This window comes from Rhinolophus sinicus, chromosome 17, assembly GCF_057876585.1.
Source record: "Rhinolophus sinicus isolate RSI-liver-muscle chromosome 17, RSI-T2T, whole genome shotgun sequence".
Classification (NCBI taxonomy): Eukaryota; Metazoa; Chordata; class Mammalia; order Chiroptera; family Rhinolophidae; genus Rhinolophus; species Rhinolophus sinicus.
Genome location: NC_142517.1, coordinates 158,488,402 through 158,512,447, shown reverse-complemented (window position 1 = coordinate 158,512,447; position 24,046 = coordinate 158,488,402). Strand labels below are relative to the sequence as shown.

Here is a 24,046-nt window from a genome sequence, read left to right as displayed (position 1 = left end):
TTTTGATTAATCAGATATTCTGATAGATATATTAGAACACCATCAAGAATTATAGAGGTGGAGGAATATCAAATTATGTATAAGAGGATGGAGAGCATAACATTTTGACCTACAAGTTTAGGGCACAATATTGCAGGACTTACACTGTACAATAAAATTTACCTAAAACGGAGTAGATATACTATTTAACACCTTTAAGTGGGGCAATTGTCTCCATTTCAAGCCATCCCCACTGCTTTTCCTAAAGTGTGACATTCAACTTCTTTCAACCTCTGAAGATACTTGTGGTTGCTTCCCTTGCTTGAAAGATTAGATTCAGGGAAACAAATGGGGAACAGTTTGTGTGGTTGTGTTAGCAGTAAATCAGAAATGGAGAACAGAGTTTAGATTTGAGGTACTTTCTTCTTCCTCTCTCCTAAAGTGTAGATAATACATTTCTTCACATGACCAGTTGCAGGCTGAGAAGCTGGATCAGAGATGGAAGACCCAGACGGGTAACATGGAGTCTAACTGAGCAGGACTAGTCTACCATGTCTGAACATGATGGTCAGAGAATGGAGCAGGGCTGAGAAGAAGGGAGGTACTGGGAAGATGGGAGTCAAGGGGCAGATGGTGAGTACAGAGGAGTGGACTGAGGGGAGAGAGCTGTTTGCTGCTCATTTCCTAGTATCCAGATATGGCCCATCCCATGCTTTCTTTTGCCAATGAGATTATCTAGGAAGTGGCTGAGAAAGAGAAGGAAGATGGTTTTTTTGAGAGAGTTTAATGTAGGCCAAAGTATTCCTTCTTCTCTGGGCCAATAAAGAGCATAAAATAGAAGAGGAAAAGTGGCTCTTAGCTAGAGCAGCCTCCACAATGGGGAAAGAATTCTCCAGTGAGGTCCCCAACACCACTCATCTTAACGTATTGGGTCAAAAGGCTGTTCCTTTTGTAGAGCCAGCTTCCTGAGTGTATGGTTTTTCTCCACGTTCTTCAACAGTGCTCCTTCCCCGGTGTGTCTGCTATAGTTTAGACATATTCTAAATTCAGTCAAGTACACCAGGCTTTCTGAAAAGTAAACTTGCATTAGAGTCCCCTGGACTTTTTGAACCACAGATAGCCGGCTCTCTGACTGAGTATAAAATGGGGGCTGGTAATTTGCGTTTCTCACATAGTACAAGGTTATACGGGTGCTGCTGAAACAGAGGAAAATCTGGCTCAGACCTCTCCTTGGTGAACCATGGGAGTAAGCACGTACCATTTGCCCGTGTCAGGAAAACTCAATGCACAAGCCAGTGGAGATCAGTAACACATATGCCACCTCATACCTGGCTAGCCTGACCCCCATCCCTTGTAGGCACTCCCTGGTGTCACTCCCTTTGTTGTCCCCAGATCCCTTTCATTAGTCTGAGTCTGAGAACCAAGGTCTTTTTCTGGCCAGCGCAGTTTGCTTCCACTCAGTTGGCTTCTCCTATCCCATAATTCCTTTGAGAAAGAGGTTTTCACTCTCATTCTGTGCAAGTCTATTTACTCCCCCTCAGGCCAAAGCTATTTTCCTCAACATTTCTTTGACCCCCGATTAGGTTAGTGCCCAGTGGGCTCTCTCCCTTAGGAAGATTTCCCTGGCTTCAGGCCTCCATACATCACTTAGTTTCCCTGAGCTGGGCTCCCATCTGCATAAGCACAACTTGGGTTCTCTAGCTTACCGATTTCTCCTGTCGCTGTTGCTGTGCAGCCGGGGGTTGCGGGGTGGGGGGCAGCATTATCCACGTAGACACATTCTCTACAAGGATTCCTGCTCTTCTCTGCTGTGTCCCCACACCTCGTTCAACTTCGAGTCCTACCTTCTCAGTCCCATGTCCCCAGGTCCACCTTCCCTGGGTTATACATTCTGTTCTTCCTATGTAACATTGCAAACGCCAATAGGACATGTTATTTTGATTCTAATGCACTTCTCTTGCTCCAAATCAGGCTGATTACAAGCCCCTGCCCCTGGCCCCGCAAGGCCATCAGGACGTTGAGAGAGGAGTTTTTTTCTTCAAGACGGGGAACAAAGTTAGATTATTCTCAAATTATTAATCAGGTAAAGCCTTATAATACCATATAATAAAATTTCCTTTATCTCAAACTGCATATTATGTTACTTTTTGATGAATCAAAATGGATCATAATATTCATTATGACTATTATTATGGGTAATTGGAAATGTGAAAAAATGAAATTAATAGATCTTTCTGGTTGATAGTGTGATGGATATATCAGCTTTTACTCTACTAGAAAGGAGATGCCCTCTGATGTTTTCAGTGAAAATCTGGCTCAGACCTCTACTGCCTGTATTTCAGGTTGTCAGTGTTGCTAAAAACTTCTGACATGAAACTGCTTAGTGGAGTATAATTATGAAAGCCCATTAAAAGTTTAAAAGTACTAATATTAAAAATTATTTTATCCTATGTGCAAGACTTGGGCATGTCATTAATCTTCATAATATGTACTTAATTTTTACAGAAATCTAAGGGGTATCACCCCCATCTGTTCAACCAGAAAATTATTGCTCTACTAAAAAGATATTCAAGATAAAAGTTGTTATATCCAATTATATTTGTATTATGTCTAGTTTAAGACTATAGCATTTCTTTGAAGTTTAAAAATTATGTATCAAGAGAATTTGTAGCAACATTCCAAAATAGGAAATCCGTTTATGTTTTTACACAGTGAAAATGATTTCTTTGAAAATTACTTTCAAAGAGTTTTAGGGCCCAACCACCATTATCATCACTTTCATTATACAAATTATCCAGTGTAGGCTGCAGTCAATTGCTACATAATTTTTTATCCATCAAGGCTGAATGGAAAGAAATAAGATGAAAAGGAAATATAAATTCAAAATCTCTGTTCATGGTCTAATGGCCTATTATTCAGCCAAATTTCTACATGCAGAAAGCTGTCATTAATATACCATTTAGGATGACATTAAAACTTCTGATCTGCTTTTCTAGTCTGTAAGTTATGTCTCACATAACAAATTTTACTTGAGCTCTTTCAGGTGTGATACCTGTATCTATACATATCTCTACGTGCTAGTTATATCCTATAAGAGTATAATGGTGCATAGTATAAAAATATATGTACCTTGGTTTGAAAAATTCCTTTTTGAAAGTACAAAATGTGATGAATTTTTTAAAAAAGAGGTAAGGGGCAGGAAAGTAATGGAATGCACTTTAATTACTCTTTTAATGCCAACTCCTATTTGGCACAAAAATGTGAACATGCCAGATGTTTCTATCAATGCCATAACCTTCCACTCAGTGGAGTGTGTGATCTCCAGGTTGACTTAGGCCATTTTCTGAAAGATGTTGCTGTAGCACTTCTCTCCATTCTGAATTGTTTCCCTCAAGAAAACTTTGGGGCTACCCTCTCTCATTCCCAACCTTTTCCCATCATAGGGTATTTGAGAAAACAGCATAAATCTCCTTTTCTCTACATATTCCATTTGATAGTAAATGTTGGTTTCTAAAACTTTCCTTCCAAACTGGAGACTCACTCGCATTTAAAGTTCTTTCACCAGGAAGTGGCTCAGGGTATTTTCTTCCTTTCAGAATGACCTAGTTGGGAAGTGCAGAACTCCTGGTTACTGGGTTGGTACATGAAGTTTCTAAACGGGCAAGAAGCCACAGAATTTCAGGCACTGTCTCCTTTCTAGCTCTTCCCTAGCCACCTCGCTCTCGTTCTCAGATCCGCAGCTCATGCTCAAGGGCAGCTCTGGTTGTGGGCCCTTTGTCTACCACCCCCTCTGCTGGTCACACAGGCTCTTGGCCTCGGCTACTGATCCTTTGTTGTCCAGTCTCCTGACTTAGGTCGGTATTGCTGGTGTCTGCCTGCCTGTCTCTGCTGAGCTCTCCTTGGACTTAATCTGTGTTCTTCCTCATCTCCCAGGACTTGCTTGACTCCTCAAGAGACCCACTGTGGCCTGTTGCCACCCAAGTCCAGAGGAAAAGGACATCTGAGTCCTAGAATCTGTTGTGCTACCAGAAAACTGTGACTTCAGGCCAGTGGCTACACTGGCCTTGGAGTCTGTCCCTCTCTGTGACACCTGAGGCTGTCCTGAGTCCTTCCTCTCCAGGGTATCTTAGAATTTGCAAACTCTAGGAGCCTCGAGGCCTCTTCCCTGCCTCCCTCTACCCTCCATCTTCTGACACTTTCAGAAAAATAACCAAGAGTGCAAAGTGCTCTGTGACATGCAGGCAGGACTCTATCACCCGTTTAGAAGGATAAACTTGTCAAGATCACAGCTTTTATCTTTATTTGCATCACACAGTATAGTTTACAGAGTGTGTAAGGGGGTGCATTGAGAATCTTGTTTTATGCCTGTGTACCCAGCGTTTGAAGGGAGCTCCTCCACGTAAGCAGCAGGAAAATGGCCTTTTTTTCCATTTAAAGATCCAAACCACCATCCTTCTTCTTTTTTCTTATGTATAGTCACTATGTCACCTGTGAAAATTGCACATTTAGTTAGACAAATGGGGCTCTGCAATTTCGGCACGTGCCTGAGCCTGAGCTTGGTAAGACAGTTCAGGGGAGATTCTGCTTTCAGGAAATTACTTGGTAGCATTGTTTTCAGCACATGATTCAGATGAAGCAAAATTTATTGACCACCTCTGTATGGAGCAGGCCTAATGCAGAGAACATTAAACAGAGTAAGATAATGGACAGCCAAGGTATGCCATAAAACAGTTTGATTAAAAGCAGAATCACATTGGAACATATGTCCTTCTCATGTCAGCTGGCTCACTTTGGACACAGCTGATGGGTTGTCACCAAACTCTTTCTGGGTGTCTGTGCTTTAAGGTTTTCTCACGTTGGAGGCCAGGATAGTTTGGTACGTTGACGACTATGGATATGTGTTGGCTACCAGGCTTCTTTAGATCAAGACAGCTTCTCTCCATGGCATGTGCCAGCCTCACAGTCCAAAGCTCCAACTCATAGCTTTACACAGAAATGTAACTCCTCATTCAAAAGTTAGATAACTGTAATAAAATATCTATTTGAAGACAATACTTTCTTAAAGCCATGATTCAAATAAATAGAGTTCCTAGGAAACATACGAAATATATGGCTCTTCTTTAATTCTCTATTTTTAAAAAAAATACTGTTTGATATTAATAACCCTAAAGCTTGACTGGGTACCCCAACTCCTCTGGCTAAGTACTACTCTTTTGAGAAAGAGTCCATTTTCCCTGGCTGCTTTCTGCACATTAAAGCGGAAATATCCACGTCCTTCAGAATCTGAAAGCTACTTTATCTTGGGCATCATTCTGAGGTAATTTTTCAGTCTTTCTTTCTCTTTCATTATTTTTCCCAGGAATTTTCTTCTTAAGACAAAGGTGACTGTTAATCCCCATTCTCTCTCTCCTCAGTCATAAATCACTATTTACTCTTACAGGAGATCATTCTTACCTTAAGTTCTCCCTCTAATGAGTGCCCTAAGGTCAGCAGATGTCCAATCTACTAACTGAAATTCTAATGAATAATTTAAAATGTTATTGCCAGCTTCCCTAAGCCTCCATGTCTCATTTAATTAAAAAAACCTACTTAGCATATTAAGTGTAAGTAGGCTTTGCAACCAACGGAGAACAGACAAATAAGATGACCGATTTGTTAGGTAACATGTAACTCAAACTCAGGACCCTGGGTTCTAGATGGCATCTGGGAGATGTGTTTTGTATTTATATGGAAAGTAGGAATGCAGCATTTCATTTACCCACTGACTGCTGTAGGCAGCCTCTGGATGGCATGATGAGGAATGAAGTGACTTACAAAAATCTTGAAACTTTTAAATACAGGCAACATTGATTTAAAAAGAGTAGAGAAGAAGGTCTACTTTCAATTTCCTTTTTTCTCATCTTTACTTATTTCTGAGTTAGAAGGAAAGTAATTGCCTGAAGAAACCTGATTGGCAAACTGAGAAGGAAGCACCCACTAACCAACAGCAAATGTGTGGTGTCCCTATTGTTTGGCTGCAAAATCCATCTTGATTTTCCCTGGGCTCCGGGCGACACATCCTGTGCATGGATAAAAGCTTTCTCCTACGACAAACCTCTTTCTCACTAACCTTTTCATTTCCAGATCTCTGCCTTAGCTTTAGCATCCAACTGTGGCTGCTAACTGGACACACAAAGAAAGTTGAGGCTGGTGACTTTTTCTTGTTTAACAATGTTGAGGTCTATATAACACATTACATAATACCTTTCCATGTTTTAAAACAAAAAGATCTATGACACAAAAAAAGTGAGTCTGCTTCCTTACATTGGTCTTAAAACACTTTCCTAAGAGATAAATGGAAGAAACATTAAGCTGGGAGTCCTTTGACCTGGGTTCTAGAACTTGCTCTTACACAAAGCCATGGGAGAAAGTCACTTTACATTCCTGCATGATTAGCTTTCTGAGAAAGAAAAAGGTGGGGCCACATCTCTTATGACTTTCCATTACTGACGTTCTACTCAGTAATGGAAAGTGCAGCACTGTGATGAAGTGTGACTGAGTTTCTGAGTTCGAATCCTGCACTGCCACCACCTGTGACTTTTGCCAAAGTAGTTAACCTTTATATGCCTCAGTCTCCTTAGTAATAAAATGGAAATAAATAACAGTACTTACCTCAAAGGTTTTATGGATATTAAATTGAACGATGCAACATTCATTGCAATTATGCTTGCAACAGTGTCTGGCACAGAGTAAACACTGAATGTTAGCTATTTTTATTCTGTGGGCTTTATATTTGACGTGCTTTGCCTTCTGAGAAGGGTGATTATAAACATGAACTGATTTGACATGGTAGTAACCTTTAAGGTGACTGTCCTAAGATAGGAGTTTTATTCAAGTTAAGGATTTCAACATGGAAAGGCGATTAACCATTTGAGAATGATTCTTACCTTTTTCCAAATTCAATTCATCATCTTGTCTGGCTTGAAAAGAGTATAAGGCCTTGCAAAGACTACTGCCATGCTGGGCCACACCGGAGGCTGAAAGTTAAATCAAGTGATAATTACCAATGCTGTGTCAGCAGGCAAGAGGAAGATGACAGTAAGCTCTGTGGTTATTTAGCAGTGTGGGGCAGAGCATAAATATATTGAAGTTTTCTCCAAAAAAAAGTTTATAGTTTTACATACTTTTCATTCCTTGATTCAGTAACCATTTATGATGTACCTACTACGTATACAGACTATGTATATTATATAATAAATAACTATACTATAATATAGAAAATAATAAGTATGAAGACAACAGTTATTGTAATATTAATAATAAAGATGACAATTTAAAATCATTTGCTTCCCACATGAACTTAATCAATATCAGTTAGCTAATGTGTGGTAGTTAAATTTATGGTTTGGAAAACATACACCAATTTTGCCATTGGGTATAGACAGGGGACACGTAGAACACATGATTCTTACCATCATCCTTAGGTACTTATGTTTCTCACACAACGCAACGGTGAGTCTTTCATATGTCACGTGGACCATAATGTCCTGGGTTTTATTGAAATTTATTATTTATTTTTTTTGCCAATTTTTAATCAAACTAGAGAGCCAAGGTTATGGGAACTATAGTTGAACTATGAGGGACAGTAAAGTGTGTGTGTGTGTGTGTGTGTGTGTGAAAGTAAAAGGTAGTAGGGTGTGGGTGGATGAATGACTAAAGGCAGGTAGCTGAATAAAGGGGTGGGTAGGCCCTGGGATCACCATGCTCCTCACAGAGAGGACAGGATTCCACGGAAGTTTAGAGGAGGCTGTGGACACAGAGCTCAGAGCTCCTCCCAATGGCTTAGGGTTGGCTGTGTGCACAGCAAGTTGCAGGCTGTGGATAACGTGGAAACCGTCATCTGAGGTACCTTCTCATATTAGAAAATTCTTTTCCCAACACTTCACTCTTGTCTCCTTCCAACCTTTTGGATTACATTTGCACAGAAAGCTACAAATTCTAACAAATTATTCAGTCCTGTTTGAAATGTGAGTTTCTTTGAGCTGATAGATATATATATCGATGTGGCTCTGAAAATAAAACGTAAATGTGGCGATGTGCTTTATCAATAGGACCCAGCCCAAAATTATTCTGGACTTAGGGTTACCTGTAGATGAAGAAGTTGGATCGTTCTGCCCACCAGAAGATTCCCTGCTCACAACATTCTCTGATCTCTTCATCAGAAAAGGCCGAGATAGTTTTACGTAACTATGTGTCTGCTGCTGTTCAAATAGTTAAAACAAACAAAACAGTCACATTTAACAACACAGTCATCATAAGTATTCAAAAAAGTATAAGTATAACTTTTCTGTATGTTTTCCTTAGGAATTTGTTTCTTAACTTTTTGGAACAAGGTAAAAATAAAGTATTAAATACATTCTTCAACCCTACCGTAGAGCTTTCTTGTTTCTGAAAACTTGATATATTTAGAATTAGACAACTACCATATTTTATAGCTTGTGTTTGCATTTCTGAGTGGCACCTAGCCAAATAATAACATTCAGAGCATTACTTCTACAAATTCAACTTCATTGTCTTTAATGCAAATGAATTATCATGACTGTCTAAATGATTGAGATCTCTTGACTCTTTAGAAACAAAACTGTCCCTTCATCGCAAGATGGTTATAGCTCGCCCTTCTGATAGGGAATGGAAAACAGTGACAAGCAATAGTTACATCCAAGTGCTCAAAATCTATTCCTAAAAAGTGTAACATTGGGAAATTACATGTGTGTGAATTTTAAAAATTGTCCCTATACATTATCTACATTGTGTAGTACATTAAATGGATGAGACTAATGCATATCACAAAACCTTACAATTTAGGTCTGTCTGAATACTAAAATTTCAATTTAAGAGAAATTTTACTATAAAAGCAGATTCAATGGATAAAGTTAAGGTATGAGGAGGAACAAAAAGGAATCCAAAGTGTTTTTAACTTCTTGTATTTAGTATACAAAGGATGTATTCAGTTGTGTTTAGCTCTTGTTACTCAACACAAAAGGAATACAAATAAATTTATCTTAAAATTCTGCAGTTGGGATTTGACATATGGCATATGTAATTCATAATAGCTTTATTGACCTGATGGTAAATTAAGCCACTCCACCCAGCAAGCCCAGTCAAGAATTACGAGTCTCTTAAATTTTTACCTTTTCTTTCCACTTGAAGATGGAGTTGCTACAGGGATGGCTGGGTTGAGGTCTTTGCTTAAGTTCTGCTAACACTGATGACAGTTTATAGGAGTTTGCTTGCAAAAGGTCTAATTTCAAAGTGGTCTGTGGATACATCATTTGGCCATGTGAGTAAATGTCTAGAAAATGAGGCACAACTGCATGGGTCAAAGGATATTGGGATAATTTCCAAAATGACAAAGAGGTCAGGAAAAGTACACATTCAACTCATATGTAGATATATACACAGAAAATGCTGAGGCGAGAAAAAAAAATGAACCCTTTCCCTAGAGGACTGTCTTAGTTGTTGAGTGTGTCTTACTCTGGACTCTCGTAAACAGGGTAAACCAGAAATCTTGGTAGATAAATTACTCAGTATTGTGTGGCAATGAATTGCTATATTCAATTTTCTGCTGAGGAATGAGAAAGGGAATAAGAAGTGCTGATTGCAGAAAGTGGACTTTCAGAGGACCCTTCAGGACAGGCAACTGAGGCATTGGTGCTCAATGTTGTGAATAGAATTGAACTTGGATCAATAGAATCAAACTAAAATGATGCGGGACAGGTTTTGTTTGTTTGTTTGTTTGTTTTTTAATGTTATTTTTTGATTTTCTTGTAGGGGTGAGGTCTTATATTACCCAGAAAGTTTTCAGTAACAATTCTGAAAACTGGAAACAATTTTCTAGGGTATTTGATTATAAAAATAAAGAGTGAAGCTAACGATACACTCCTAGGCTCTTCCTGTTCTCTAGTTGACCATGAACTAGAAACTTTATAATGACTTCTTTGTCAGGCTGTATTCAGTCAGGGTAAATCAAATAACCGAATCTAATTATTGGAAGAGGCCTGCTTAGCCAGTCTCCTCCTGACCATCACCTCTCCTTTCCCATACTTCCAGCATGGGGAAGCCTAACCCTAATGTCCCTGCCAGGGGTTCACAGCCATGGATCAAATACCTCCAATCAATGAGGAAGGTCTCTAATCCTTGGAACACTCCAATGCATTGTGGGGCTGCCTCCATACCTTCTATTAGTAGAACTAGTCTGCATTTGAGAGCATGTTAGAACAAGTCTCTTTCCTTTGCTATGTGGCACTCCTTCAGGTATCTGAAGACAATATCCAAAAACAGTTTCTCATAAAACATGTCTTGCCAACATTTTTGTTGAGATATGGCACGTCAAGAGACAGTGAATTAGGAAGAACTTAAACAGTTTCCTCCTGCAAGAAACCTTCCTTGCAGGAGGCAACATGAAATCTACCAATATCACAAGTTCCCCTCCAACAGATGCAGAGGTATGTAACGAAATTACGTGGATATTTGGCATCCACTATTTGAAGTTGCATATTTGTTTCTTCACTAGATCATAAACATCACAAATTCAGGGGGCAGTTCTCCCACCTTGCATCCTCCACTGTATGAATAGGTCCAGTTGTGTACCCAGCTGATCCTAATATATGTTCTATGCTGGTAATGACAATGACAAAATTCTGTGCAGGAACAACTAAAGAAATAAACTTGTAACTTAACACCATGCAAAATACTCCATATGACTTTATTTGGGTAACTATTATTTGCATCAAATTAGTTAGCTAAACATTTTGTGTTGTCACAGAAAATGTCCTAGAATCTGTTTTACAATTTCGTAAAAATTGTAGCCATGTGTCATTGCAAGTATGTTAGACCTCTGTTCACAAGTGAACAGAATTCAAGGCCTTTCTTTACATAAGAAGCATTAGGTTTGTTTCTGTAACACTAAAGGAAGCCTGTGCTAAAAAAAAAAAAAAAAAAAAAAAGATAAACTGTGCCTGGCTGCATCCATCTACTTTCACCGAAGAACTATTGAAATTTCCTGTTTGAACAGAATTATTATTTACCTAGTCATAAGAGATTTAGGCTATATTCAAGGTAAGGAAAGCTTGTCCAGTTTCCTGTATCCTTTAAAACATTGTAAAAAAATTTTTTTTCTTCCTGAATTTTTCTCAGGAAAGATAAGCCTTCAACTTCCTCTCACTCTAAACCAGAAAAAAACAAAACAAAAACGTATCTTGCACACATAAGTAATAGTATCTGTTCAGTTTTATTTTTATATAAAATTCACAGGTCTTTGCTAACTGCCTTTTTAATGTGGGTTCTTTTGAAGTTTCTACTTTGTCGATCAATCCCCACATATTACCACTCTCCTGTTATTCTCAGAAGACCTTGATGTTAATTGAGGAATAAATGGAAAACAGTATTTTAATAACAATTACCAGTTTTTTAGCTCTCCTCTGCACACTGTGCTAGCATTTTAAAAATAATATTTATTTTCTAGATAATATTTCATCCTCACAAAAACTTTTTTAGGTAGATACGAATATCCCTATTTTACACATAAGAAAACTAAAGTTATCCCAGTTTCCTGTAAACAGAAGAGCTAGATCCTTTCTGAATGCAGAACCTGTGTTTTTGGTCATGTTTCTTAACAGGGTTAAAGAACACATGGTTTCCAGACCATGAAAAAAATGATTCTATTTTGGAGAATTCTATTTTAGGCATAATTCGTTTCCTGGGAGGACATTAACACAAATTAAGTAGTTGGATTTTTCCAGATCTTTCAAACTACTTGCCAAGGACCTGACCATATGAGCTTGCTCTCTGACGAGATTGTTCTGTCATGAGAAAGGAAAGGCAAACGGAAGTCAAATGGGCCAGAAAACAAGCACTCTAAAAATAACTCTTTCATCATTAAATCTAGGAAACTGCACTCTGCAAACATTTACCTCATCCATTAAGGCCACTGTGTTTTTCTGGCTCTCGGGGTCTGAGAAGGAGGAGTTGCCAGAGTAGGCTTTCAGCATTCGTTCCAGGCCTGAAAATGAAATCATGTTCTCAGTCACCATGAGTCCTGCCCTCGTGGGACACAGCCGAGAGACGGTCCCTCCCCAAGGGAGCGTGAGCCCAGGATTTCCTAAATGGCTGGGGCTGTTTCTGTAGTTGTTACTCAATTTTACTGAATGGGTGACCTTTATTTTCATTTCATGAAATGTGACCAATGCTGGTTGGTATTTAAAGAGTCTTGTTATTTTTCAGGATGAGCTTATGACTCCTCCCTGTTGGTGCAGCCCATGGTGGATGCCTAACATTTACCACAGTGTTAGACTCTCCCTCAATATGGTATTTACATGTGTAAACATTTTTGCTCTCTTGGATTTCCTGTCAAGTATTGCGTTGTTCTGGTTCACATAAAATAAGCTGTACATACCAGAATCACAAGTGGGGGGCTGCTTTTGTTATCTGTATCGCTTTACAGCTGCTTCATATTCTCACATGCTTTACTTCTAAGTGTAGGATTTAATGTGAATGATTTTCACATTGTTTAGAAAGGTAGTTAAAAGGAAACAACCAAGAACACCAAAAGCCCTGTTTACAGGTTTACTGTGTTTTAAACCAAACAGACTGTCCCTCATTCTAGCCAATTTCAGAAACAGTGGGTAAATGGAAATCGTGATGTAGTACTGATATAGCTCTCACAGATAGACCAAAATGTCCTTTTAAGTTTTTTTGCTCTCTCCTTTCTTCTTTTTTTATTTTTCTTTATTCACACAAATTAGGTTTGACATATGATTCTTTAAATGTGATGATCCCTGCCTCCGCCAGCAAAAGCAGAATCACCCTAACTGAATGAAAATTCATTCCGTTATCAGGACGTTCATAGAGAAAATTACACACCTTTCTGGTCTCTCGAGGCTTTTTCAATGTCTCTTTGCAGTCTCAACAGTTTTGATTTTATTGAAGACTCTTGTCGCTCTTTATTCATTGCGTTGTTAGGCTCTTCTTCCTTTAGGAGGAAAAAAAGGATGTAAGCAATTTAAGGGGGGAAAAGAAAGAGTTGCAATGAGACTTTCACTGACTGTATTTAATTTTAACTTGATGGAAGAAAAAAGTAAAAAAAATAAATAAAAATACTGGGTAACCTTTGGCTTTAGATAGTTTTCCCTTGTCTAGACTTGCCTAATAAGACAACATCTCCTTGTTCACAACTTGTAAGTGCATAGCTGAGCCCTTTCTTTAGTAGAACAAATTATTCTTGGAAGATGAGCCTTACTATAGCTATTTCAGTTTCTTGAAAAGTACATCTATTTGTTGTATACTTATTGCTCTCTACTTATCTTTAGTCAAGTTAGAGTCCTTTAATGATCCAAATGAGTATCGTGTATGTGCCTCAAGCTAGAACTGCCTCAGGAGTGGAGCAAATGTTTATTGTTTTCTGGGTTCGTGGCTGTTGGGAATCCATGAACTAAAACACAAACACTCTTCCCAGAATGGGTTTATAATTTAGTTGGGCCTTGAAGCATAACATTAAGAGACCTAGAAATTCAAGGCCACGTTCGTTTATAAGTGGTGCAGACAGGAAGGAATGCACGGCTCACGAAGGGCAGGGGCAGGGGCATGAAAACCTTATGAAGGCTGGAAGACTTAACCAGGATTTTTAGGTCAAGGAGGAGGAGGGTACCCCAAGGCAGGGGAATTGACACAAGCAAAGGACAGAGGAAGGACAGTGTGAAATGTCTCAGGAACAATAAATAGACCAGTTAGATGACAAACATAGTGGAGGAAAAGTCTGAGTAGGTTAGGCCAGATTTTCCGGCTGAAGTAGGGGTTTTATCACTTAGGCTATTAAAAACCATTAACGATACCAGAGCTTTCATATTTCAAGGGTTGAATTAAAAAGAAAATAGGATGTTAGGGTCAGGTTGGGAGGTGGCTGAACATGAGCAGAACAGAGGAACAGAAACCTGTGGGAAAAGAGGGGAAACTAATGACTGAAGATGGAAGTGGAGGAGTCAGGACTTATCTGATAAGGAAGGAGAAAAACTAGGATCCTGTATGTTGGTGGAAGGTTAGCTTTAGACAGACTGTCTTGAAGAAAGAGACACTGAGGATTTAGAGCAAAGCAAATAGCCTTATAAAAATATAATGTATAAAAATATTTCATGTATATATTATATATTATACAGAAATTCTTTATATTCTTTATCACATGTGATTCTTACAACTCTGTGAGATTGGTTTTCTTGTCCCCATTTTTCCTACAACAGAAAAATAAATGAAGGTCCAAGATGAAACAGCTAGTAAATGATTATTCCTGAAACCCAACTCCTGGGAATCCCAGTTCTCTTCCAGACTCTAGTCTTTCCCACGTCTGCTCATGGCTGAGGCCCAAACTGATGTCACGCCCTCAGTGAGCTCCAGCTAAACTACAAGAATACCTAACTCCAACCCTCAGTCCTTCTTTGTGGGAGGAGAGCACATAATAATCCGGCTCCTATGCCTGTCCAGGACTTCATTTGTCTGTTGGGGGCACCTATTGTTTAAAAATGTATTTCTAGAAATAGATCAGCACTGGGTCAACTTGGGGAGGGAGTATATATACTACCGTCATTTAACTCTCTTAAATGTCTCCTTCTCTTCCAAAGATTTGTTAGGAAGAAGTTCGATACTGAAGGAAGCATTTAAAACTGAATACATGATCTTTTGAACATGGCCTTCACAGTGACCTTACAAATATTTTCACACTGGTCACCAGACCTCCAATATTTGCACTCAGATTGTTCTCCTGTCTTGCCACTTGAACTTGTAAATTTCATAGCACTGGATAAAAGCCACTCTACATATACTGCCGTGACTAAAGTCGGACTTTGGTGGTGTTTTGCTTTAAGGATATTAAGGAAATCCTATTCACCCACTTGGAGATACAGTCCATTCTCTTAGACAACAGGTATGTAGTCATTAATTCTAGTGCACTAAAGTTACACAGAAACCAAAAATCCCCACAGGCACATCAATTAAAGATAAACCATTGTGGCTGCCTCCTCCCATTTCAATAGAAGCCTAGTTAAATTTTCAAGGAGAATGACCTTTATTTTATTGACAGGTTAGTCTATAGGGACATTTTTATTATCCTTTTCAAAAAGTAACAGATATATTTTATTGTATATATTCTCATTTCAGAGATCACCTACCTATTTGGAAGAAACAAAAAGAAAGTACTTTTCTATTGGAATCAAACATTCCTTTCCAATCCCATCTCTCCTTTTGTTTGTGCTTTGAGCACACATTGCTATTGTTAGTTTGCTTCGCCTTTGCCAGGGTAAGAAAAAAAAGATCCAATTAAAGAAATAGCTGGCTACTTACTGCTGTTTGGGAGGTGGGGAAAGGGAAAGCTAGTCACTTTCGCAGCAGCTGGAGTCACTGCTGTGCCCAGATCTAACTGCCTTTCTCTCTCCTTTCATCTCTTGGTCCCTTAGTGGGGGTCCTGGGATGTTGACGTTGGCTACACTTTTAATTCTATAGGAGGGTGTGACTGGTGGGCGGGCTCTAGATACAGAGAGGGATAAATCTCCCAGTATGGACCTTGAAAGTCTGAATGAAACCTAGCAGAGGGCCTGGAGGAGAGCTGTCAGGAATTCAGAAGACAAGATAGCCCAAAGACAAGATGCCCAGAGATTCTGACACCAATCAGTTTTTAAGCACCGATTCCATCGAAGAATCACCCAATGCTCTCAAAAGAACCCTCTGTACTTTGGTCCATGTTTTTCAAAGGAAAGGACCATGAAGAATGTTGATGATGACTCCCACCTCCTAGGAATGACGTCATGCCTTTGTGTCATTCCCCTCCACAAGAATGCGGGCTGTACTTACTTCTAACAAGGAGAAGATGATGAGATGTCACTTCTGAGGTTAGCTTATAACAGACTATGCTTTCATCTTGGGCACTCTGTCTTTCTCTCCTGGATCGCTAGTTCCGGGGGAAGCCAGCTGATATATTGTGTGCTGACCTAACGAGACACCCACACGTCAAGGAACTGACATCTCCAGCCAGCAGTCAGCCAGGACCAGAGGCCTGCCATCGGCCATGTGAGTGAGCTTCGAAGCCATTCATTTCCCAGGGGAACCCTGAGATATCTGCAGTCCTGGCTGACACCTTGAATGCAGTCTTGTGAAGCCCTCAGGAGCACCCAGCTAAGCCGTGCCTGGATTCCTGACCACCAGAAACTGTGAGATAATGTGTTTTTTTTCAGCCATTAAGTTTGGGGGTAGTTTGCTACGCAGCCACAGATAAGCTATATGCTACACAGTGATTATTTACAGGTCATGCAACATGTCTGCCTGGCATTCCTCATGGAAGACTAAGTATGAGATTCAGTTCAAGACCCTGTTTGACTTTTGCCCTACCAGAGAATACAAAACATGTTTCCTTTGCCTAGTCTGTAAACCACACTCTTTTTTTTTTGTTTGTTTATATGGACTAGGAAAAAAATCAATATTTTCATTTTAAAAACAAGATATTTCTTTTACAACTTTTTTGTTGTAACTTTTTTTTTTTTTTTTTTTTTTTAGTGAACCCCTTAGTGTATTACTAAGGTTCCCCATTAGTGGAACTTCCACTGCATACTTACAAAGTAATCGGTTAATAGGAACTCAGATTTATTTTCTGTAGATGAAATGGCAGTTTCTTCTATGAGAGCCTGGATATCTTTTTCGACATCTATCTTGCTGATGGCATGGTGAATCTGCGCATGGCACTGCAATGCCAAGGAAAGCAGAACAAAGTTGCTGAAGCCATGGTTCCTGCCAGTTCTTACCATGCATTCCAGAAAGCAAGACATCTTTACTACTCACTGTGGTCAGGGTTTGGCCAAAAACAGAGATATGTTGGGTATACTGGTTTAAGTTATTGCATAAAAGTTGAATTCTTTCTTTCTCCAGCTCCAGGATGCTCTGTAAAGGATGGAAAATGAGGCAAGATCAGCCAATTGTTATGCAAAACTGAAGTCACTCATCAAACACTCACACACACACACTCGCACATGTGAGGAAAGCCTGGGCAAACTCTCATGTTTGTGCCTGTTGATTACATCATATCCAAACTGTGGTGGGGGGGAGGGTCCCAGGACAGGAATGTGATTTGGTGTCTCTCCTATTTACCCTCCATTAGAGCAGATTTAGCTCACACACTTTTACCAGGCTTTTTGGGCCCAAAAGGTATATAGGTAGATGCCATGGGTTACCTGACATTCACAAAGAAAGGGGAGAGAAGGCCTTTATTGAAAAGCATTTGTGAGTTCTAGAGAAAAAAAGTGAAGCCCAGTAAAGCCCATGTTCATAGCTTGGAAATGCAGTTGAGACTAAATATTTCTAGAGTTGTTTACAGTGCATATAAGGCATTTTGTTAGTCTCTGCAGAGGCAAAGGCAATGAGATGCAAATTCTCTGCTTCAGGAAACTATCTGATTGAGAGCAGAACCCCAAAGACTAATCAATTCATAATTCTGGCCTAATATTAGGACTGGGGGTCAGAGACCACTGTTTGAAGGTACAAACATAGCCTCTCCATTTTGTGAGTGATGACAAAAATTCCTCTCGTAGAGTTTCATAACTTTTAGCTAGGAAGGGCAAATAAAAAAAAGTGAGGGAGATCACATTTGCTTTGTTAGCCATTAACATTTTAGAAAAAGTTAGATGTTAGACTCTTGCCACTCACTGCTAGCTGAGTTGCTGACTAATTGTTCTGAGGGAATTCCAAGTTCAGCAGTTAAACATTGTGTGAAAAGGCTGGGTCAGGAGTACGCAGGGGGTCCCAGGCCTTTCACGGACAGTGGGAGGCTCCTGGCTATGTGCCCCAAGGACTTCAGCTTTGACAGGGGTGGCAGGTGTTCAAGACAACTTTCTGTAAGGACTAGGCCTGGACATTCCTCCTGTACCCAGAGGCCAGGTTAGTTTCTCCCGTACCTGCCATCCTACTCCACTCCCTTGCACAGAGGAAAGAGCACTCAGCAGCAGTGCATGAAGAAGGCACTGGGCAAATCGGTAGGTGACAGGTGACATTACTGTAGGAAGCAAGAAGGATGGACTGCATCTCAAGGCCTTTGGTAGGGTGGGGGTGGGAAACCACAAAGATCTTTGGCTTCTTCCATCCTGCCTCCCTTGCACACCTACAAGGCCCAATGGACTGACCCAGTGTGGTGTTTCTTCATATTCCTGTGAGTTAACTGCATTCTCATTCAGCTGTTATCTCATCTATGGCATATAGTCATTTTAAATTTTTAAAAATGTATTTGTTTCCTCACTGTGGTAAAATTTACAAAATATAAAATTTACCGTTGTTACTGTTTTTAAGTGTACCATTTAGTGTCATTAAGTACATACACATTGTTGTGCAACCATCGTCCTCATCCATCTAAAGAACTTTTTTCATCTTGAATCACTGAAGCTCTGTACCCATTAAACAATAACTCCCGATTCCCCTCTCTGCAGCCCCTCTGGCAACCATCATTCTAATTTCCATCTTCTCCGAATTTGGCTACTCTAGGTAGCTCATATAACAAGAATCATACAATATTTGTCCTTTTGTGTCTGGCTTATTTCATTTAGCATAAAGCCTTCAGGTTCCTTGTAGCATGTGTCAGAATTTCCTTCCTTTCTAACGCTGTATAATATCCCATTGTATGTATACACCACATTTTGTTGGTTGGTATATACTCAGTTTAATACTGCTATGAAATGCACATAGTAAAAGACTCAGCTAGTAAATATGAACATCTTTGTCAATCACATGCAAATTTTAATTCTGTGCCAAGTGTCCTGACATTTTAATCAGAAAGCCTGGAACTCTGCTCCCCATGGCAACCCTCCTGGTGGCTAAGAATCTGCACAATTTTTGTTAAGTCAATGGGAGCCAAATGCCTTTGTTTCTGGTGTTGGTCTCCTGAGTCTTTCTCCAAAGTCACAGGCCCCAGCCATTTGAATGGGGCTGTGTGCCCTCTGTCTCTCACATACATGATTAAAGACATAGAAGAGTAGCCTGTCAGAAGCAAAGGGCACAAACCACATGCCTCCTATCAAATATGTAAAACAAATGCTGCTCAGTGGCTTGGATCTCGACAGTCTTCAAAAAGAAAGAGCCTTTACAGCATAGAAAAAGACTGAGAAAGCAGATGTCCTAGTTTAGCACCATGAGCAAAGGACAGGAGAGAAAAGAAAAGCCAGATTTAGGAACGTTGTATACTTAGTGGGCAGCTGAGCCCACTGACAAGTGCTGAGCCACTAGCATCAATCTGAGACCAGAAGAACCAGTGTCTTTGTTGGAGATGGTAATGTTTGATAGATGTTAATTACAGTTCAGGGAAATCATTAAAATGATCTGTGTTTGCTCATGAAAAGGGGCTGAGATAAATTCCACAGTGCATAGGGAAAATCCATATCTCACTTAATGAATTACTGCTTTCTATTATCCTTTTCTTTTTGCATAAAATAGTGGTAGAAAAGCAGGATACTCTGGAGAATCTAAAACTGTCCTCCGGAGCTTTCACAGTTGCACACACGAGGCAAGTGTGGTCAGAGTTATAAAGGAAGAGCAGACGGAGAGCCTGGCTGCGGCCCAGGGTCCATGATGGTTCACACTCTTCATTCATTCTTGTCAGTTTCTGCTGTCCTGGCCTTTCTCCTGACATTCCCTGAAGAGCTTGGAGGGACTCCATTTTCATCTAAATTGTCTTCATAAAACTGGTCAAAGAAATAGCATGATCTTTTAGAACAGGAACTCTCAAACTTTAGTATGGCTCGCGAGTACCTAGACCCCCTTCTAACATCATTCAGAGGTTCTGTGATTCACCTGTGTGGGGAGGTGCTCAGGAATCTGAAGTCTAACAAGCACCCTAGTTGCTTGGAGACATTGTCCTTGGGTCATCAATAGCAACAAAAAAATCTTTTAAAAATCATTTCTAATTCTTCGACCCAAAGACGGTTGCTGTTAACCTTTTGGTGTGTTTCAGTCTAGCTGGGTGAGTCTATCTATTATAGGAAAATGATTTTATCTTTCTAGTAATCTATCAGATTATTTAAATTCGTATCTTGTTTTTTTCACTCAACATTATACAACAGCAGTTTCTCTGGCCGTTGGTCTTCACAAACATCATTTTAATTAGCAGTCCACTCTGTAGGACTGCATACAGTGCGCTGGTTTATTTAGTCATCCCCTAAATGTTGGTCCTTTAGATTAGTCCCTCCCTTTTCCTTTTGAAGCATTTTGAACAGAAAGCTGTGTTTTGTTTCCCGGCTACTTTCTCAAGACAGATGTATAGAAACAAAATTCTGTTTTTCGACAGAGGTTCTAGAAGAGAATTAAGCCCTAATGTCCTAGGCATCTATTGTATGCAATGAGTTACCATCTTTCCACTGCCTCTAGAGGGGTACTAGCCACTACCATCCTGGGTAGAACTGAGTAAACAGTCACTCTGTGTTCTGTGAGTTTTCCGTGTTCTGGAGTTCAGATGAGGAATACAGTTGAGAAAGTGAACATTTTAAAGGTTCTTGACATTTATTGCAAATGTTTTTCTAAAATAATTCCTTGAGTAAGTACTGTCAGTACCAAGCATTTGATTCCTGGTAATTCTTGGTAGTGTGGCTATTATTTTTCAAAATATTTTATAGGTTATTTCTAACAACTGAATTGTTGCTCCTTGGAAGCTAAGACATGTGGCTTGAACATAGTGTAATTCTGAAGTAATAAGACTAATTTTGATATGTGGTTTGTGGAATTGGTTTTGTTACTTAACAGCCACACTTGAGACTTTGTAATATTTCTCACAGTGTCTAGTAAACTGCCTTGAAGATAGGTCAATAAATGCTCTCCGAAAGAATTTGTAAATTCAACCGGAAGAGTAAGAAGGAGTAAGAGGGCAATTTAGGACCCTAAAATGAATTCTTATATTCCACTTTTACAGAAGAATGATGGAGGAAATGGAGAAAAAAAAATGAAACTGAGTACCCTAGTTATCCAATTTCCACCTTGAACACTCAACAAAAATTCTCCTTTAATTCAGCCCACTTTTGTTATGTGTCTTTATGAATATAACATTTTACTCCTGAATGCATAAACAACAGAAGATATAGAACATACAATGTAATACGTGAGTCAACGACTTGTTGGTATAGACTGAGTATATATGAACCAAGGCCGTACAAAGTAAGGGAATCATTATTATTAAGGTGAGGCAAGGATGACTTGACAGGCTCCACTTTCTAAATCAGAGCACATTTTAAGAGTAATTCCTCTATTGATAGATATTAATAATGTGTACAATTTTTTCCTACCATGTAATTATAAACAATTCTGCAATAAACATTTTTGTACGTTACCCTTGGTATACAGGTATATGTTTTTCTTTAGGATTTATGCCTCAAAGGGCAACTGCTGTGTTGTGGGGACATGCACATTTCAGTTTTATTAGATATCATCAAATTAGTCTCACTCGAGGGGTACAAGAATTTTTGTTTCCCAACAATTCTTATTTGACAACACTTAATATCGTCACTTTTAAATTTTTGCCCAATGAGTGAGCATCTTTTTACATGTTTATTGGTGATTTGATTTTCCCTTCTGTGATTTGCTTGTTCATATCTTTTGATTTTTATTGGACGATTTGCCACCATTCTTTCTCAATATGTCTTCTTTGCTGCTAACCTGTGCACATCCTGAGAGTGAGATGGTACTGCATTCATTGCTGTATGTCTCCAATGCCCAACACAATGCCCGGCATACAAAGGATTCCAGAAGTGAATATGGTGTGAATGAGTTCTCAGGCCTAAAACTCATTTCTGAGAATTCAATACTTGTCTTCATTTACACTTTACTTTCACAGCAGTTTTTGAAATTAGCTGAGTGCTACTGTGCTCATTGAGCATTTAGGTGTGGCAATTCTGGCCAAGGATGCTCAATAAATATTCACTGGTTATTGTATCCATGATGAAATTGAAACAATAGAAGTCACACGGTTTATCTACAGTCACAAAAGGAGTGAGGATTATAGTCAAGGACAGAGATCATCAGGTCATGTAACTATAGATCTGATCTCCATTTTCAAGGTCACCCAAAGCTCCATGGAAGAAGAAGAACAATGCTGATGCATGATTACCTGGTAGCAGTTTTCTAGTGTGTTTTCCCATTTCAGTCTGGTAGAACAGCCTGCTATGTTTTTTTGGTAGTAGTTTTCATCTTCCTGTGCCAACTTCTCAGTTGATTTTTTCAGTTTGTTGAGGAGCTAAAGAACATATCAGTGTTACATACTCATTAACACATTTATGAAAGCCCTTTGTGATTCCATGTAAAGAATTATACGCATCCGCATCCCGAGGATATGTTTCTCATCTCCCAACTAAAGTCATAAAGAGTAGCTGCCGATGACAAAATCAAAGATCATTCTCAGAAAAAAGGAATTTCAGAGCTGAAAGGAAACCAAAGGGCCTTTCAGTATCATTCCTGCAAAGTTTTATATGAGGAAATAGAGGTCCTTAAATACAATGTGATGAGCCCATGTTCATCACACTGCGGAGGAGGCCAAAGGGCAGGTGAGGAGAAGTGAGATCAGGAAACTTCCAGTCAACTCTGTGATGTACCAATGACCCCCGCAGTCTTATTTGGTAAATCCTTCAGGCCCCAGCATTTCTTACCAGGACAGGTAGAGATGCATGTAATTATATCACTTTTAGAGCTAGCATGAGACCTGGCTATCATCCTGTCCAATAACCTGACTTTGCTTGCAGTGTATAAACTCTGCAGTGTAACCAAAAACCAAACTTCCGGATGAGAGTCCCTGTTCTGACTGCAGGTGAGTTACTCAACCTTCATGGCCAGTTTTTCATCTCTATGATGGGGATGGTGATGCTCCTATTTAACTGGGTTGCTTTGCGGATTCAAGCAGGTGATACAGGTAAGGCATGTGGCACACTGCCCGACACCCGAGCTAGCCCTCAATTATTATTACTATTAGGTTGGTGCAAAAGTAATTGTGGTTTTTGCAATTTTTAACCTTTTAAACCACAATTTCTTTTGCACCAATCTATATTACCGGTGAAGAATCCGAGGGACGTTCACTGCAAGTTATGGACAGTTTAACAGATACTTTCCTTTTATCCTGCTCCCCAATGATCTGCTCCTTCACAAAGAGCCTCCTCCTGACAATCACCAAAATTGGCCATTCTGATTGGGAAATCTTCTGGGAAATCTAAGTAATACAATACTCTCTGGACCAGAGTAGCTGAAATTGATTCTCAAAATGCTTAGACAAGTAATTTCACATCTCTGAGAAAGAAAGAAGTTGTATTAAGTGAATAATTCTCAAACTTTAATATGCCTCGGAATGATCTGGGGTGTTTGTAGAACTGCAGATGTTCAAGGTCCCAGAAGTAGCAATACTGATTCAGTAGTTCTGTAGTGGGATTAAGAAATCTGAATTTTCACTACCTCTTCAGAGGATTCTGATGCAAATGGTCCTCAAATCACAATTGAAGGAGCACCAAGGATCCCTCTAACTTAAGCAGTTTAGAGTTTCAAGGACAGAGACAAAGGCTTTTAAGAAATGACCCTCTTTATGTTTAAGGACATTTTGACTAATGTTTCAGTAATGAAGTACATTCATCCAAAATTCTGAATATTAACACCACTCACTTTATTATTCCAATTGATATGCTAGCCATTCAACTGTCCCTCGGCTCTGATGTATGACTTACACAGGACACAATTGGTTTTGTCTATCAAGTGTAATGGACCACATTCATCTATAGAAACATGAGCTTGTGAATTTTAATCTGATAACAATTTAATGAAAGGGCAGAAAGTGTGCCGTGGCTATACTTTGCTAAATCATTGTCCTTAAATTCTTATTGGAAATGCTCAGACCCCCAACAATGAGAACAAAGTTACTTGTGAGACGATCACTTACATTCATCAGCCTACACTATGTAACTATCGTCTAGAACTTTCTACTCAACAAATTTACAACAAATAATCCAAAATCAAAACAAAAGAAGAATGTAGACTCTTCTCTTCTTATTTA

At 39.3% G+C, this 24,046-nt stretch overlaps 1 protein-coding gene and 1 long non-coding RNA gene across 4 annotated transcripts in view; one reads left to right on the top strand and one right to left on the bottom strand.

Annotated features, from left to right (window-relative positions):
- Positions 1 to 499: 499 nt before the first annotated feature.
- On the top strand, positions 500 to 8,205 carry LOC148754870 (uncharacterized). Its single transcript, XR_016019891.1, has 3 exons — positions 500 to 612; positions 1,951 to 2,062; positions 8,070 to 8,205. It is a non-coding gene; the product is annotated as an uncharacterized LOC148754870 (long non-coding RNA).
- The window catches only part of NOSTRIN (nitric oxide synthase trafficking), a 52,334-nt gene continuing 32,550 nt past the window's right edge, over positions 4,263 to 24,046 (bottom strand). For 2 of the 3 annotated variants that reach the window (XM_019727368.3, XM_019727370.3), the window contains 9 exons: positions 22,127 to 22,252; positions 16,834 to 16,932; positions 16,611 to 16,736; positions 12,880 to 12,988; positions 11,931 to 12,019; positions 9,150 to 9,275; positions 8,105 to 8,219; positions 6,906 to 6,995; positions 4,263 to 4,467 (listed from right to left, as the gene is read on the bottom strand). In XM_019727368.3, the coding sequence (XP_019582927.3) occupies positions 4,301 to 4,467; positions 6,906 to 6,995; positions 8,105 to 8,219; positions 9,150 to 9,275; positions 11,931 to 12,019; positions 12,880 to 12,988; positions 16,611 to 16,736; positions 16,834 to 16,932; positions 22,127 to 22,252 (1,047 nt within the window). In that variant the 3' untranslated portion in view covers positions 4,263 to 4,300. The remainder of the gene's footprint in view (positions 4,468 to 6,905; positions 6,996 to 8,104; positions 8,220 to 9,149; positions 9,276 to 11,930; positions 12,020 to 12,879; positions 12,989 to 16,610; positions 16,737 to 16,833; positions 16,933 to 22,126; positions 22,253 to 24,046) is intronic. The other variant, XM_019727369.3, reaches the window with a different exon arrangement.